At 40.5% G+C, this 18959-nt stretch overlaps 1 protein-coding gene across 1 annotated transcript in view; it reads left to right on the forward strand.

Annotated features, from left to right (window-relative positions):
- The window catches only part of LOC110492721 (chemokine-like protein TAFA-5), a 162564-nt gene that overhangs the window by 127817 nt on the left and 15788 nt on the right, over nt 1–18959 (forward strand). The window contains exon 4 of the mRNA XM_090203678.1: nt 11816–11948. Coding sequence (XP_090059804.1) covers nt 11816–11824 — 9 coding nt within the window. The 3' untranslated portion in view covers nt 11825–11948. The remainder of the gene's footprint in view (nt 1–11815; nt 11949–18959) is intronic.

Below are 18959 nucleotides of genomic sequence, written 5' to 3' on the forward strand. Positions count from 1 at the left end.
AGCCGCATGTGCGCACTCCCTCAAATCGTTTGGAGAAAATATCCTGATGATTTTGAAAGACACTGACCTGTCTATAAAAGGTCTCACAGTTGATAGTGCATGTCAGAGAAAAAAACAAGCCATGAGGTCGAAGGAATTGTCCGTAGAGCTCCGAGACAGGGTTGTGTCGAGGTACAGATCAGGGGAAGGGTACCAAAACGTTTCTGCAGCATTGAAGGTCCCCAAGAACACAGAGGCATCCATTATTCTTAAATGAAAGAAGTTTGCAACCACCAAGACTCTTTCTAGAGCTGGCCGCCCGACCAAACTCAGCAGTAGGGGGAAAATGGCTTTGATGAGGGAGGTGACCAAGAACCCAATCGTCACTCTGGCAGAGCTCCAGAGTTCCTCTGTGGAGATGGGAGAATCTTGTAGAAGGACAACCATCTCTGCAGCACTCCACCAAACAGGCCTTTATGGTAGAGTGGTGTCGTGGAAATTGCACACAGGGACACTCAAAGTCAATCTTAAATGAATTGTTCTTTAATATCAGCATGCTGCAGAGGTTCCAACCAATTCAATGCACCAAGTACACATGTCGATCAGGAGCTCCACCAGGACAGTCCAGTTAGCTCTCTTATATACTGTGGCGTACAGCAGGTCAGCTACCAGGGGTAGACTCGTTGAGGTCTGGTGACAGACGGAGTGTACATCACGAGGCAATGGCTCCATCTGCTGGACGTGCCAGGTCTCGACGGGCTCGCCGCCCAGGACTAATTGGGGCTGATTGGGGAGTTGGTGAGTAATCAAAGGCTGATTGCTGACCAGCTGTACAAGCCCCATAAAGCTGCCAGAAGGCCAGCACACCGGAGAGGACTGGGGGATGTAAGGTGACTTCCGTGTAGTTGGAGACGGTACCCGAGCTAAGATCAGGGAGTTTGAGTTTGTGTGCCCGACAGCAAGACCCGGAGCCCAGAAGACGGTATCCCGGAGAGGGTCTCATGGGGGAGACCTATCCTTTTCTGTTGATTTATTATTCAATAAACACCCGCGAAACCAAGCTAATCATACTCTGTCCGTGTCTGATCTGTGTACAAGTCTTGACCAAACCCACTGGTCTGCCACAATGCAGACAAGTTATGATATAGCTTATTCATCATTCATAATTAATGAATCATTAACATTTGCTTCATTCATGTGACAGACCAATATCTCACAAGGCTTCTTCTCCCAAACCCACACATTTATCTCTTAATACTCCTTGTCTATCTTCAGCAATTCTCTTGTCCTTACTTGCTATACACCATATGTATCTTCAACCATTCTCTTGCCGCTACAGTAATCTCCCTTATTACTCCATGTGCATTTTCAATGATTCTCTTGTCGTTAGTTACTATGAACCAAATGTATCTTTCTATACAAATATAGAATAGGACCTCGTGCTATTATATCCGTAATCTCCCTTATTACCCCATGTGCATCTTCAATGATTCTCTGTCATTACTTCCTATGCACTATTACTTCCTATTACTTCCTATGTATTTTTCTATACATATAGAATAACACCTTGTGCTATTATCACACTGCAGACTCTGTAATCTCCCTTATTACCCCATCTGCAAATGTAATATTTCAGTTTTTATTTCAGTAAAAAACTGTTTTTGCTTTGTCATCATGCAGTATTGTGTGTAGATTGATGAGGGAAAAAATGATTTAATCCATTTTAGAATAAGGCTGTAGTGTAACAAAATGTGGAAAGTCTAGGGTTCTGAATACTTTCCGAATGCACTGTACACCCCCACTTTTAAAACATTTTCTGACAAGCGAGCACTTATATGGCCATTTTCAAGTTTTCGTAACTTCTTATAATGTTTTGGAATTAGGAATACTAAAGCCTTTGTGAAATTGTCATAGCAATGTTGAGTGTAAAAGCTTCCATGCGTTTGGACAATTAATAAATACAACCTATTAAAAACATGTCTCCTCCAGGAGCAGAGTCTACCAGACCGGTGTGCCATAGTCAATCAGAGCTACAGTCGGCATTTATACAAACATCTATTTGCACACAGGCCTGCCATCATTCACTTTGCACTGGACTGTGTGTTTACAAGCAGTTGCAACAGCGACTTTAGATCATTAGAATGCATTTGCCAAAAGCCACAAAGTACACCTGAATGGATTTCTGCAAATATATGACCAACGGGCTTAAATCGGTCTTATGTAGCAAAATTTGAAAGAGTTTTTTACATTGGATAAAAGTAGAGACTCACAGCTACAAAATGGTATGTCATACATAGTTGAGGAACTATGGGAAAGTAATTTTGCTTTGAAATTTGATAAACTTGTAAACTCACATTTGAGAAAATGGCCTTTGAATATTTTGGTACTACTATTGGAGAGCCCTTCTTTGTCTACACCAGCCAAAGAGAGGAGTCACAAAAATCAGAAATAGAGATAGAATTAATCACTATCCTTTGATGATCTTCATCGATTGACACTCATAGGACTTCATGTTACACAATACATGTATGTTTTGTTCGATAAAGTTCTTATTTATATCAAAAAATCTCAGTATACATTGGCGTGTTAAGTTCAGTAGTTCCAAAAACATCTGGTGATTTTGCAGAGAGGCACATCAATTTACAGAAATGCTCATAATAAATGTTATGTTATCTTTAGATACACTTCTCCTTAATGCAACCGCTGTGTCAGATTTCAAAAAAGATTTACGGAAAAAGCAAACCATGCAATAATCTGAGTACTGCGCTCAGAGACCAAACAAGCTGGAATCCCAGTTCCCATAATAAATGTTTGTTTTGTTCGATAATGTCCATCATTTATGTCCAAATAGCTACTTTTGTTAGCGCGTTTTGTAAACAAATCCAAACTCACGAAGCACGTTCACTAGGAGCAGACGAAATGTCAAAAAGGTCCGTTACAGTCCGTAGAAACATGTCAAACGATGTATAGAATAAATCTTCAATAATGTTCCAACGGGATAATTCCTTTTTCTGTAGGAAAGCAATTGAACGCTCTTATGTGAACGAGCGTCATGAGTTTGTGGCACTCTGCCAGACCACTGACTCAAAGAGCCCTTATGAGCCCCTCCTTTACAGTTGAAGCCTCAAACAAGTTTCTAAAGATGGTTGACATCTAGTGGAAGCCTTAGGAAGTGCAACATGACCAATATCCCACTCTATCTTCAATAGGGAATGAGTTGAAAAACGACCAACTTCAGATATCCCACTTCCTGGTTGGATTTTTTCTCAGGTTTTTGCCTGCCATATGAGTTCTGTTATACTCACATACATCATTCAAACTGTTTTAGAAACTTCATAGTGTTTTCTAACAGTACACTTTAAGTTGACATTAGGTTTATGCAGTTTTACTACGTGATACATTTTTTTTAAAGCATCGTTAGACAGGATTACCTACACATACTGACCGCCTCAAATAGACAGAAGCGTGCTATATGGCAGACCAATCTAAACTTCTCTTGGCATGTCCAGCCTATTCATTATCTTAGCCAATCATAATTTAACAATGTTATTTGTATTTACAGATGGCATACACGTTTGTTATTAAGACACATGAAAGTTCATGTTCCAGAAGCCAAAAAAACACATTTTGATGAAAAGTTCAAACGACTCTCAAGTGAAGTAGTGACTTCAGTCTAGTTTCCTGAAACGGGTCACATATGTTAATACCACTAGGGAGTCCTCTTACATTTAAGAAAATACAGTCCTATTGATCAAACAACCATGAAAAGGTAGGCTCTCACTCCCTCAGTTATGCACCTCAGCAACAAAAAGATCAGCTAATAATGCTAGCCAGAGAAAGATGAGCCAGCATCTAATGAAGGAACATTAGATAAGCCCTCTAAAACTTGTTCAGCTAGTTGACCATCAAACTTGCAAAGATAAACGATGAGGAATTGTAGCATACTCATCCTTTTGCAGCTTGCCTGCCAACAATGCATGCTTGTCCCAACCAAGCACCCAAAACTAACGTTTAAAGTTGGCTAGCTTGAGAGAACACCTTACTCTGACTATTTTACTTACCCTAGCAGAGCTGGTTAGGCTGTTTACATGTTATCTAAAGTGTTCATGACTAATGATTACTTTATTTTCTTACATTTATGGACACCGTTCATATTCATTGGATGCTACTCATTCATAAATTAATCAGTTATTCTGCACTCTGGTACACTCAGGCAAGAGGGCTCTGAAACCAGAGTGAATTTACTAACACAAGAGATATGCTAAATGGATAACAGTTGTTCAAGTTCTTGCTAGCTAACCAAATGACACCTGCATCACAAGCTGTGTATAGCCACCGAAAAATGATGAGGGGAAAAGTTAGTCACTTACCCACTCCTCCAAGGACATGACATCCTCCTAGCAGCTAGCTAGCTATCCAGATAACATTAGGCTCAGTGTTTTTAGCTGGTTGCTACATAAATAGATACACTAGCCTATTAGCCATGTTATGACTGACTTGTGATCATTGCCCTTGCTCATTTATTGTCATTCCCAGCCTTAGTTACATTTGTCCGTTTTGTCCAAAATGTTGAGCCATTGAAACTGAAACAGTGTATCCCGAATAGAGGCAGGAAACATTGTACCAGGCCAGCTGTGATTTACAAGCTGATAGCAATATTTTTTGGACAACCAAAAAATGTATTGGTGAATTAAATTAATAATGCATTGAACTGCAGCAATCTATTCTGCCAACAATGCCTTAATGTACATCATGGAATGTTGAGGTAAATATAACCTATTTTTAAAACCTCTTATAAAGTTGGTTTTGTAGCATAAATTGAGAATTGAATATTTTTAACTGATATTATGTTTGTTTTATAGTCGCAAAGTAGTTATTATTTATTTTTATTTTTCACCTTTATTTAACCAGGTAGGCAAGTTGAGAACAAGTTCTCATTTACAATTGCGACCTGGCCAAGATAAAGCAAAGCAGTTCGACACAAACAACAAACAATAATACAGTAGAAAAATAAGTCTATATTGCAATGTGAGCAAGTGAGGTGAGATAAGGGAGGTAAAGGCAAAAAAGGCCATGGTAGCGAAGTAAATACAATATAGCAAGTAAAACACTGGAATGGTAGATTTGCAGTGGAAGAATGTGCAAAGTAGAGATAGAAATTATAGATGGGCTATGTACAGGTGCAGTAATGTGTGAGCTGCTCTGACAGCTGGTGCTTAAAGCTATTGAGGGAGATAAGTGTTTCCAGTTTCAGAGATTTTTGTAGTTCGTTCCAGTCATTGGCAGGAGAGAACTGGAAGGAGAGGCGGCTAAAGGAAGAATTGGTTTTGGGGGTGACCAGAGAGATTTTCCTGCTGGAGCCCGTGCTACAGGTGGGTGCTGCTATGGTGACCAGCGAGCTGAGATAAGGGGGGACTTTACCTAGCAGGGTCTTGTAGATGACCATTGGCGATGAGTATGAAGCGAGGGCCAACCAACGAGAGCGTACAGGTCGCTGTGGTGGGTAGTATATGGGGCTTTGGTGACAAAACCAATGGCACTGTGATAGACTGCATCCAATTTATTGAGTAGTGTATTGGAGGTTATTTTGTAAATGACATCGCCAAAGTCGAGGATTGGTAGGATGGTCAGTTTTACAAGGGCATGTTTGGCAGCATGAGTGAAGGATGCTTTGTTGCGAAATAGGAAACCCAATTCGAGATTTAACTTTGAATTGGATATGTTTGATGTGAGTCTGGAAGGAGAGTTTACAGTCTAACCAGACACCTAGGTATTTTTAGTTGTCCACATATTCCGAGTCGTCCAGAGTAGTGATGTTGGACAGGCGGACAGGACCAGGCAGCGATGGGTTGAAGAGCATGGGAGGAGGTGTTCTTATTCTCCATGGACTTTACAGTGTCCCAGAACTTTTTTGAGTTTGTGTTACAGGAAGCAAATTTCTGCTTGAAAAAGCTAGCCTTGGCTTTTCTAACTGCCTGTGTATATTGGTTTCTAGCGTCCCTGAAAAGCTGCATATCACGGGGGCTGTTCGATGCTAATGCAGAACGCCATAGGATGTTTTTGTGTTGGTAAAGGGCAGTCAGGTCTGGAGAAAATCAAGGGCTATATCTGTTCCTGGTTCTAAATTTCTTGAATGGGGCATGCTTATTTAAGATGGTGAGGAAGGCATTTAAAAAAAATAACCAGGCATCCTCTACTGACGGGATGAGATCAATATCCTTCCAGCATTTCCCGGCCAGGTTGATTAGAAAGGCCTGCTCGCTGAAGTGTTTCAGAGAGCGTTTGACAGTGATGGGTGGAGGTCGTTTGACCGCTGACCCATTACGGATGCAGACAATGAGGCAGTGATTGCTGAGATCTTGGTTGAAAAGAGCAGAGGTGTATTTAGAGGGCAAGTTGGTTAGGATGATATCTATGAGGGTGCCCGTGTTTACGGCTTTGGGGTGGTACCTGGTAGGTTCATTGATAATTTGTGTGAGATTGAGGGCACCAAGCTTAGATTGTAGGATGGCTGGGGTGTTAAGCATGTTCCAGTTTAGGTCGCCTAGCAGCACGAGCTCTGAAGATAGATGCGGGGCAATCCGTTCACATATGGTGTCCAGAGCACAGCTGGGGGCAGAGGGTGGTCTATAGTAGGCGGCAACGCTGAGAGACTTGTTTTTAGAGAGGTGGATTTTTAAAAGTAGAGTTCAAATTGTTTGGGTACAGACCTGGATAGTAGGACAGAACTCTGCAGGCTATCTTTGCAGTAGATTGCAACACCGCCCCCTTTGGCCGTTCTATCGTGTCTGAAATTTAAAATGTTGTCAGTTCCACTTTAAATGTCTTGCTAGCTACAATTGTGCTAGCAAGTTACCTAGCATTACTCATTTGCTAGGGCAACCAGCGACCCTGACCAAAAATGTCTTTGCATATGACCAACTTGAAAACAGTGGGGCCAGAAGGTTTGGCACAACAAAGAATAAGACAGAGGTGTTGACTTAAGCACAATTAAGCCAACTCTTCTGTCTTATTCTTTGTTGTGCCAAACCTTCTGGCCCCACTGCTTCCAAGCTGGGCATATGCAAAGAGATTTTGGGCAGGGTTGCTGGTTGGTTGCCCAGGCTAGTTTCTTTGCTTTGAAATATTTGTCAGTTGCTTGCCTATTCACCTAAATCAAAACACATTCCTTTAATGATTTATCAAAAAGTGATTATGTTCATACCCAGGAAACACAGTCACTTTTGTTTTCCAGTTAACTTTAGCAAGTCTATTTATCCCCCCAAAATGACAGATAACAAAATGTATTATATTAAAACCCAAGAATTGGTTATTGTAAACTCACATTCACACTATTTTTTAGATGCAATGACATTACATGATCTTTGGCTATTACCTCTCTCTTGAGCATGTGGCAGGCTAGAAATTATTATGTGGTATATCATCATTGAGGAATGGGATTACTTTAATCAGTCATATTTGGCAGCAGACATGAAGAGTCCATGTGAAGAACCAGAAAGAAGCAAGCTTTGTTCAATCTCATACACTTTTCAGCAGCCCAACTCTTACCCTATGTCTGCAACACCTTTTTGATAAAGATTATTGGCATGAACTGTGTGTGTGTGTGTGTGTGTGTGTGTGGCTATGCTATCCATTAATATTTGACCAGAAATGTGTGTGAACACATTTGCATGGATATGTTTTTATTTTCACTGTACATGTACGTGAGTTTATGCACACTTGTGTTTGTTGCCTTTTATGTGTACATACAGTGTGTGTTTGTTTGTGCCCAGTGACGTGTTAAAAAAGCTCCTCCAATTGAGTGAATGCTTGAGTGGACAGCACGGAGATCTACAGATGACAGGCAGACTGGGCTGTGGTGTAGCCCTTTCCCTAATTGATCCCATTGGGCAGCCAGGCTTTAACAGGTCCAATCAAAACACAAGTTGAACACAGCCACCATGGAGTGGCCAGCTGCTCGTCTAAGCACTGTACAGTATGAGTAAAGGTTGTAGGAATAGCCTACCCATCACAAATCCTGACATTGAGCATTATGGAGATACAATGCTAGACTGGCAATAGGTCAGAACATACGGTGCATTCGGAAAGTATTCAGACCCCTTGACATTTTCCACATTTTGTTACATTACAGCCTTATTCTAAAATGGATTAAATCATTTTTTCCATCATCAATCTACACACAGTACCCCATAATTACAAAGCAAAAACAAGCTCTAGCTGGACCACTCAAGGACATTGAGACTTGTTCCGAAGCTACTCTTGTGATGTCTTGGCTATGCAATGTGGAGCAGGTTTTCATCAAGGATCTCTCTACTTTGCTCCGTTCATCTTTTCCTCGATCCTGACTAGTCTCTCAGTCCCTGCCGTTGAAAAACATTCCCACATCATGATGCTGCCACCACCATGCTTCACCGTAGGGATGGTGCTAAGTTTCCTCCAGACGTGACACTTGGCATTCAGGCCAAAGAGTTCAATCTTGGTTTCATCAGACCAGAGAATCTTGTTCGAGTCCTTTAGGTGCCTTTTGGAAAACTCCAAGCGAGCTGTTATGTGGCTTCCGTCTGGCCATTCTACCAGAAATACCTGATTGGTGGAGTGTTGCAGAGATGGTTGTCCTGGATGTTTCTCCCATCTCCACAGAGGAACTCTGAAGCTCTGTCAGAGTGACCATCAGGTTCTTGGTCACCTCCCTGAACAAGGCCCTTCTCCCCCCGATTGCTCAGTTCGTCCGGGTGGCCAGCTCTCTTGGTGGTTCCAAACTTCTTCATTGTAGTACATTGTGTTCTTGGTGACCTTAAATGCTACAGAAATGTTTTGGTACCCTTCCCCAGCCAGATCTGTGCTTCGACACGATCCTGTTTTTGCATTTTCATTATAGTGTATTGTGTGTAGATTTATTGAGGAAAAAAATTAATTGAATACATTTTAAAGTAAGGCTGTAACTTAACAAAATTTTGAAAAATTCAAGAGGTCTGAATACTTTCCGAATGCACCGTAAGAGGCAGCAATAACCTCACCTCAGCATTGTCAATACTATGTCTCCTTTCTAACTATGAGAAACAATGACGTTATTCCTCATATTACTTCCAATGTTTTAACTATGCTGCTTATTGAAAAAAAAAGTATGTTTTCTAATCATAATACGACTGGAATTGAGCATGGGATTCACCTTGCCTCATTATCTTTATCAACAATGTATCCTTAAGCATCTATTATTTATACCTATATTCCACTATGTTGTGTCACTGTGCTTTACTGTGTCTAAAATTCTTCCCCATTCTTCCAAATATCACTATGCGTCATCCTGTACTGTCCCATGCTACATTACCATGAGTACAGTGCCTTGCAAAAGTATTAACCCTCTTGGCGTTTTTCCTATTTTGTTGGATTACAACCTGTAATTTAAATATATTTTTATTTGGATTTCATGTAATGGACATACACAAAATAGTCCAAATTGGTGAAATGAAAAATAAAACTTATTTAAAAAAACTTTAAATTATAAAAACGGAAAAGTGGTGCGTATAATTAGTTAAATAAAGTACACCTTTGTGCAATCTAAGTGTCACATGATCTCAGTACATATACACACCTGTTCTGAAAGCCCCCAGAGTCTGCAACACTACTAAGCAAGGGGGACCACCAAGCAACCGGCACCATGAAGACCAAGGAGCTCTCCAAACAGTTCAGGGACAAAGTTGTGGAGAAGTACAGATCAGGGTTAAGTTATAATAAATATCAGAAACTTTGAACATCCCACGGAGCACCATTAAATCCATTATTAAAAAATGGAAAGAATATGGCACCAAAACAAACCTGCCAAGAGAGGGCTGCCCACCAAAAATCACCGACCAGGCAAGGAGGGCATTAATCAGAGAGGCAACAAAGAGACCAAAGATAACCCTGAAGGAGCTGCAAAGCTCCACAGCGGAGATTGGAATATCTGTCCATAGGACCACTTTAAGCCGTACACTTCACAGAGCTGGGCTTTATGGAAGAGTGGCCTGTTAAAAGCAAATGCCTCTTGATGCACCCATCCTGTTAGCGGGATCTTTTTCATCAACATCCGCTGAATTGCAGAGCGCCACATTCAAATTACATTACTAAAAATATTAAATGTTCATGAAATCAGAAGTGCAATATAGCAAAACACAGCTTTGCTTGTTGTTAATCCACCTGGCGTGTCAGATTTCAAAAAAGCTTTTCGGCGAAAGCATACAAGCGTTTATGCAAGGACATCTCTCTCAGTAGACAAAACATTACAAACAGCTAGCAGCCAAGTAGATTGGTTATGAAAGTCAGAAAAGCAATAAAATGAATCGCTTACCTTTGATGATCTCCGGATGTTTGCACTCACGAGACTCCCAGTTGCACAATAAATGTTCCTTTTGTTCCATAACGATTATTTTTATATCCAAAATACCTCCATTTGGTTGGCGCGTTATGTTCAGAAATCCACAGGCTCGAGCGGTCACGACATCGCAGACGACAATTCCAAATAGTATCTGTAAATTTTGTAGAAACATGTCAAACTTTTTTTATAATCAATCCTCAGGTTGTTTTTACAATATATAATCGATAATATTTAAACCGGGATTGTTAGCTTCTTCAATAGGAGAGAGAGAGAAATGTCTGCTCCAAGCTGTTGCGCATGCAAAACGCTGCTGGCACCCAGCCATACAATGACGCGATGTGATCTTTCTCGCTCACTTTTCAAAATAAAAGCCTGAAACTATGTCTAAAGACTGTTCACATCATGGGGAAGCCATAGGAAAATCTGGTTGATATCCCTTTAAATGGAGCGAAGGCAGGCAATGGAACAGAGAGCTTTCAGGATAAACAGCACCTCCGGGTTGGATTTTCCTCAGGTTTTCGCCTGCAATATCAGTTATGTTATACTCAATTGTAGGGACTGGTAAACTTGTCAGAATTGAAGAAATGATGAATGGAGCTAAATACAGGGAAATCATTGAGGGTAACCTGTTTCAGTCTTCTAGAGATTTGAGACTGGGATGGAGGTTCACCTTCCAGCAGGGCAATGACCCTAAGCATACTGCTAAAGCAACACTTGAGTGGTTTAAGGGGAAACATTTAAATGTCTTGGAATGGACTAGTCAAAGCCCAGACCTCAATCCAATTGAGAATCTGTGGTATGACTTAAAGATTGCTGTACAACAGCGGAACCCATCCAACTTGAAGGAGCTGGAGCAGTTTTGCCTTGAAGAATTGGCAAAAATCCCAGTGGCTAGATGTGCTAAGCTTATAGAGACATACCCCAAGAGACTTGCAGCTGTAATTGCTGGGAAAGGTGGCTCTACAAAGTATTGATTTTGGGGGGGGAATAGTTTTCAGATTTTTTGGTCTTATTTCTTGTTTGTTTCACACCCAAAAAATATTTGGCATCTTCAAAGTGGTAGGCATGTTATGTAAATCAAATGATACAAACCCTCAAAAAAACTATTTTATTTCCAGGTTGTAAGCCAACAAAATAGGAAAAATGCCAATGGGCTGAGTACTTTCGCAAGTCACTGTGTGTATTTAAACATTGTGCAATCACAAATCATGTTTTTCTTATATCAAAACATATTGTGAATTCCTGGAGACACAATATGGGTATAGCACTGCAATAGAGTAGAATGTTTATATTGCTACAGTTGAGTTTATTTTGTTCACACAAGAAAACTTTATATTGAACTCAAGTTATACATTTTCACAGCACAAAAAAAGTGTTTAAGCTAGCCAAGGAAAATGTAATACCACTCTTAATTTAGTATAGGATCCATGCTTCACTTCATCTCTATGCATATGACCAAACCAACTCTCCCTGTGATTTCAGGCCCTTTGACAACACACACAAAGACAGAAGGCATTTCCAGACAGACAGACAGCAAAAGTCAACCTCTTTTCAAGGACAGATAGGAGAGAAACAACAAACTGCAGATCCTGGCAGGCTAGAGCGACACAGCAAGGTACAGATGAGTTCCGTTTCCCCTCATTGTCATATGCATGATTACTCCTTTGTGATGGCAAATTGCACACTTGTTTTCTCTTCCGTAAAGATGTAACAGTATCCAATGAAATATTGAACACATTCAAAAATGAACAGTGAATTCTCAGTGATGAACCTGTAGAGTTTCAATGTTAATTAACATATTAATGATATCTGACATGATTAGTGTATTTGGTCCCCGTCTAGTCAGCCTTAGTCAATAATAGAGGGGAGATTCAATCTTCATGTTTTCTTCAAAGGCAGAGCAGGCAGTGGGATAAAATAAAAGTCTACATCACAGGTTGAATTATTCTTACCTCACTGTTTTGTCTCTTGAATTCCTATTACAGATGTACAAGATGTCATGAATTATTCAATGCATACTTGCCCCAAAGGTACATATGTTCAAAGTATTCACCTGGAAGCAATTATGAAACTTCCTTTTAACAGACAAAAATATGTATTTTACTAGAAGACCTGCTATCTGGAAATATATATGTACTATTTCAGGGCAAAAAATTATAGTCTGTGCTACATATCCACTGTAGTCTGGCTCGGAGTCATGCTCGGAGTGATGCTATGGCTAAAGAAAAAAGAAACACAAAAAGAAACCATGTGTATGTGCTGGGTATTCATACATTTCTACCATGGTATCTTTGTTTGTAGTCTGCTTGTGGATATCTGTCAGTTAAATGTATGATTTAATGTTAACCTGTGATCCAGTGGGCACACTACGTCATTTCAATGTGGATAACAGGGTAATATTTGGTTGAGATGTTCATCAATAAGATTACAACCTATATTCACCCACTCAAAAATACAGCCAAAAGTTAGTTGAATTTCCAATATGTTATCACTATGCTTTCAATCGTCTAAAAGCACAACCAAAATCCAATGGGTTTAGTTGTCACAGAAAAGTCTCACGGCATTTTCAACCATTTAAAAGCACAGCAAAGTTCAAATGGGAATTGTCATATGATTTATTTATACAACTGATATAACTGTGCTTCATCTAATAGCAGAACCAAATGACCTGGATTGCAGTTGATCAATGCCGTTCGAGATTCTGTGAGATTATTACAGCAATTGTGAAGATCTCCACAGAGATGCAACAACCTATACATGCTATCTTGAGCATCCACACTTTTTATGATTACATAAGAAGAAAAGTATAGTTCTAGTAACCTCAAAATGTGGCCATGTACTGTATGTGTTACTCATTTTAAGGTTGAATGTTACATTGGAAGTATGACTGAAAAAAGCTTCTGGATATCAGAAGAGTGATTACACTCCTCAAACTTTTTTTTTTTCCTAAGTTTTTTGTTAAATGAGTCCGACGCAAAGGTTATACTGCTTCACCAGGCCCAAAACCCAAAATTCGCGTGAAGAAAAAAGACAGAAATACAGGGAGCGGGGACCGGGTTGCCTTATGAGAATTTGTCGGTGAGTGGGTAACCTGCCTCTAACATCCGTTCTCTTGGCCAACCCGGAATCATTGGAAAATAAACTGGAAGATCTCCACTCCAGACAATTCTACCAACAGGACATTAAAAACGGTAATATCTTATGTTTCACCAAGTCGTGGCTGAATGACGACACGGATAATATTCAGTTGGCTGGATTTTCTGTGCATCGGGCAGGACAGAACAGCTACATCTGGTAAGATGGGGGGAGGTATGTCTCTTTGGCAATAACAGCTGGTGCGCAATATCTAATATTAAGGAGGTCTCGAGGTATTGCACCTCATGATAAACTATCACACTATTTACCAAGTGAGTTTTCATCTATATTTTCGTAGCTGTCTATTTACCACCACATACCGATGCTGGAAATAAGACCACACTTAACAAACTGTATAAGGCCATAAGAAAATAAGAAAATGCTCACCCAGAAGCAGCGCTCCTAGTGGCAGAGGACATTAATGCAGGCAAACTGAAATTCATTTTAGCTCATTTCTACCAGCATGTCACATGTGCAACCAGAGGCAAAACAACTCTAGACCACCTTTACTCCACAAACAGAGACGCATACAAAGCCCTCTGTTATCCTCCATTTGGCAAATATGACCATAATTCTATCCTCCTGATTCCTGATTCCAAGGAAAACTAAAGCAGGAAGTACCAGTGACTCGCTCAATACGTAAGTGGTCAAACGACCCGGATGCTCCGGGATTCATCCAATGACAATGAGGAGTATACCACCTCTGTCACTGGCTATATCAATAAATGCATCGACGACGTTGTCCCCACAGTATACATATCCCAACCAGAAGCCATGGATTACAGGCAACATCCTCACCGAGCTAAATGCTAGAGCTGCTGCTTTCAAGGAGTGGGACACTAAACTGGACGCTTAGAAGAATTCCCATGATGGCTTCAGGCAAAACGTCAATATAGGACTAAGATTGAATCCTACTACACCAGTTCCAAAGGATATGGCTGGGCTTGCAAACTATTACGGACTACAAAGGGAAACCCAGCCTGGCGAGCCTATCAGATGAGCTAAATGCCTTTTATGCTTACTTCGAAGCAAGCAACACTGAGGCATGCATGAGAGCACTAGCTGTTCTGGATGACTGTGTGATCACGCTCCCCGTAGCCGAACAAGACCTTTAATTAAACAAGACCTTTAATTCAACAGGTCAACATTTACAAGGCCACGGGGCCTGTCGGATTACTGGGACATGCCCTCAGCATGCACAAACAAACTGGCAAGTGTCTTCACTGACATTTTCCACCTCTCTCTGACCGAGTCTGTAATACCTACATGTTTCAAGCAGACCACCATAGTCCCTGTGCCCAAGAAAGTGAAGTTAACCTCCGCCCCATAGCATTCACGTCCGTATCAATTAAGTGCTTTAAGGGCTGGTCATGGCTCACATCAACACCATCATCTCGGAAACCATAGTCCCACTCCAATTCGCATACCGCCCCAACAGATCCACAGATGACGCAATCTCCATCACATTCCACAATGCCCTTTCCAACCTGGACAAAAGGAACACCTTTATGAGAATGCAGTTCATTGACTACAGCTCAGAGTTCAACACCATAGTGCCCACAAAGCTCATCATTAAGCCAAAGACACTGGAACTATACACCTCCCTTTGCAACTGCATTGTTCACATCCTCTTAAGCCTTAGCTCCACCCATATCTTTAAGTTATGTTTCAACTGTTTTGTACTAACTTGCCAGCTACTCCCAGACATCTACAGTTTAAGTCGGAAGTTTACATAGACTTAGGTTGGAGTCATTAAAACTTGTTTTTCAACCACTCCACAGATTTCTTGTTAACAAACTATAGTTTTGGCAAGTCAGTTAGGACATCTACTTTGTGCATGACACAAGTAAAATTTCCAACAATTGATTACAGACAGATGATTTCACTTATAATTCACTGTATCACAATTACAGTGGGTCAGAAGTGTACATACACTAAGTTAACTGTGCCTTTTAATTAACAGCTTGGAAAATTCCAGAAAATGATGTCATGGCTTTAGAAGTTTCTGATAGGCTAATTGACATAATTTGAGTCAATTGGAGGTGTACCTGTGGATGTATTTCAAGGCCTACCTTCAAACTCAGTGCCTTTTTGCTTGACATCAAAATGAAAAGAAATCAGCCAAGACCTCAGAAAAGGATTGTAGACCTCCACAAGTCTGGTTCATCCTTGGGAGCAATTTCCAAACACCTGAAGGTACGACATTCATCTGTACAAACAGTAGTACGCAAGGATAAACACCTTGGGACCACACGTACTGTCTTCGAGATGAATGTACTTTGGTTGTTCCCAGAACAACAGCAAAGGACCTTGTGAAGATGCTGGAGGAAACCGGTACAAAAGTATCTATATCCACAGTCAAACTAGTCCTATATCGACATAACCTGATAGGCCACTCCGCAAGGAAGAAGCCACTGCTCCAATACCGCCATAAAAGAAGCCAGACTACGATTTGCAACTGCACATGAGGACAAAGGTCGTACTTTTTGGAGAAATGTCCTCTGGTCTGATGAAACAAAATAGAACTGTTTGGCCATAATGACCATCATTATGTTTGGAGGAAAAAGGGGGACGCTTGCAAGCCGAAGAACACCATCCCAACCGTGAAGCACGGGGGTGGCAGCATCATGTTGTGAGGGTGCTTTGCTGCAGGAGGTACTGGTGCACTTCACAAAATAGATGGCTTCATGAGAAAGGGAAATTATTGGATATATTGAAGCAACAATCAGGAAGTTAAATCTTGGTTGCAAATGGGTCTTCCAAATGGACAATGACCTCCAAGCTTACTTCCAATGTTGTGGCAAAATGGCTTAAGGGCAACAAAGTCAAGGAATTGGAGTGGCCATCACAAAGCCCTGACCTCAATCCTATAGAAATGTTTTGGGCAGAACTGAAAAAGTGTGTGGAGGCAAGGAGGCCTAGCTCTGTCAGGAGGAATGGGCCAAAATTCCCCAAACGTATTGTGGGAAGCATGTGGAAGGCTAACCGAAATGGTGAAATAAATAAAGGCTGAAATAAATCCTTCTCTACTATTATCCTGACATTTCACATTCTTATAATACAGTTGTGATCCTAACTGACCTAAAACAGGATTTTTTTACTGGATTAAATATCAGGATTTGTGAAAAACTGAGTTTAAATGTACTAGTTTAAATGTAAACTTACGAATTCAACTGTAAGAAAGGGAGAACCGCTCACCGAACATTACTCGCACTGTCCCTTTATCTGTGGTTTAGTGTTGAGAGTGCACACTGGATGCTCTGGCCAATAAGTAGGGTTGTTCCGAAAGCTCTGACCTCACAACTATAGTCAAGCTCCCAAGCTAACTGGCTAACATTGGCTAGCTACTTCCAGACACATAATTAGAGAACAACCCAAGCTGACCATTTTACTCACCCTAGCAGAGCTGGTTAGGCTTTTTTCATGTTATCCAGAGCGCTGGTGACTGTAACTGTTGAATTGAATTGAATAACGCGTTGTTGCCGACGTTTATGAACACCGGACATATTCAACCGATGTTGACCATTCAAAAATACATCAGTTATTCTGTGCTCTGGCACACTAAGATGAGAGTCTTTTGTTAAGAAAGTTAGCTAGATAGCTTGCTAGGTAAACAATGAATCCAAACGCATGATGTAACTTTAGTTAGAGAGCCAGACGGCTAACGTTAGCTAGCTAGCTAACAGTATACTTTAACTTGAAATGAAAATACTTTGCCAAAATTAGAATGGAGTCTTTTGTTAAGACATTTTGCTAGCTAGCTAGCTAAACAATGGAGCATAATCACAACTCATGACGTTACTACCCTGCATGAATCTGCAGCTAACCAACCAGGTTCTATGGCTATAACTAGTTAAGCAAATGTGTCTGAGATACGAAGAATAAGATCATACACATAACGTTAGCTAGCTAAGAGTACACTTGAACTGAACCCACTTTCTGTCAAAATTAGAAAAGTGTAATATCAGAAAATCTTACCAGTATACATCATGTTTGGATGCATCTCCTGTCCGATGCCATGCATGGTTGCCTTAGTTTGACGATGTAATCCAGACTGGTGTTTTCTCTATCTCCTTAGCTATCATACTCAAATTCTACTGATTTCAAAACTCAGTCCTCCAGAAAGTGGAGAGCATACACATAACATTTGCTTGCGAGCTAACTGTACATTTTAACTTGACATTAGGTTTATGCAGTTTGACTACGTGATAAAAAATGTTTAAAGCCACAATTAACACGATTACCTAAACATACTGACCAGCTCCAATAGACAGATTCGTGCTATATGGCAAACCAATCCAAACTCATCTCTCTGCATGTCCAGCCCACTCATAAGGTTGCTGCTATTTCTGTGGCTAAACCAGCTAGGCTCGTAATTTAACAATTTTCTTCGTATTTTCAGATGGCATGAAAGTTCACATGTTTGAGAAGGCATTTCTGCCACACAAAAAAAGCATTTTGATAATAAAAATATATTTTTTACGTTCAAACAGCTTTCCTGTGAAGTCATGACTTGCGACATATGCCTAGTTTCTTGAATCGGGTCACATATTGAATTGTGTTTGGTTGACAACGCAGCCAAATATCAACATTTAAATAAGATGGAACTGTCCAAGCAGTAGATACATCTGAGCCAATGGCTTAATCCCATTATTTAACCTATATTTTTGGTAGAGTTGGAGACATGAATCCAACATATCATTAGTTAACTTGTCAACAAGTTAATGGAATATTTATTGCATTTCAAAAGGGATATTAAATTGTGAATTAAAGCATCTGCAAAATGACATATACAGTACCAGTCAAATGTTTAGCTTCACCTACGTTTTTTTATTGGTGGGGCATATTATTCTGTTTTAATTACTCCTGAATCACTAAGTGTGGGAATACGGGTGAAATCAGTTACTGACGTGGATATGGTGGTGTAGCAGGAAGAACGGAATCCTGTGAACCAATATGTTATGAGTTCAAATTAAGTAAGGGTACCCTTTAGCTCAGTGCAGATGTTGCCTGTAATCCATTGCTTCTGGTTGGGGCATGTACGTATGGTCACTTTTGGGACAACATCATCGATGCATTTACTGATGTATCCAGTGACTGATGTGGTGTACTACTCAATGCCATCTGAAGAATCCCGGGAACACATTCCATTCTGTGCTAGCAAAACAGTCCTGTAGCTTAGCATCTGCTTCATCTGACCACTTTCTTATTGACCGAGTCACTGGTGCATCCTTCTTTAGTTTTTGTTAGCAGGAATCAGGAGGATAGAATTATGTTCAGATTTGGAGGGAGAGCTTTGTACAGGTCTCTGTGTGTGGAGTAAAGGTGGTCTAGATTGTTTTCCCTCTGGTTGCACGTTTAACATGCTGGTAGAAATGAGGTAAAACGGATTTCAGTTTTCCTGCTTTAAAAATTCTGGCCACTAAGAGCGCCTCCTCTGAGTGAGCGTTTTTCTGTTTACATATGGCCATATACAGCTCATTGAGTGTGG

The sequence above is a fragment of the Oncorhynchus mykiss genome, chromosome 2 (assembly GCF_057628025.1).
Source record: "Oncorhynchus mykiss isolate SJ-2025 chromosome 2, ASM5762802v1, whole genome shotgun sequence".
In the NCBI taxonomy this organism is placed as follows: domain Eukaryota; kingdom Metazoa; phylum Chordata; class Actinopteri; order Salmoniformes; family Salmonidae; genus Oncorhynchus; species Oncorhynchus mykiss.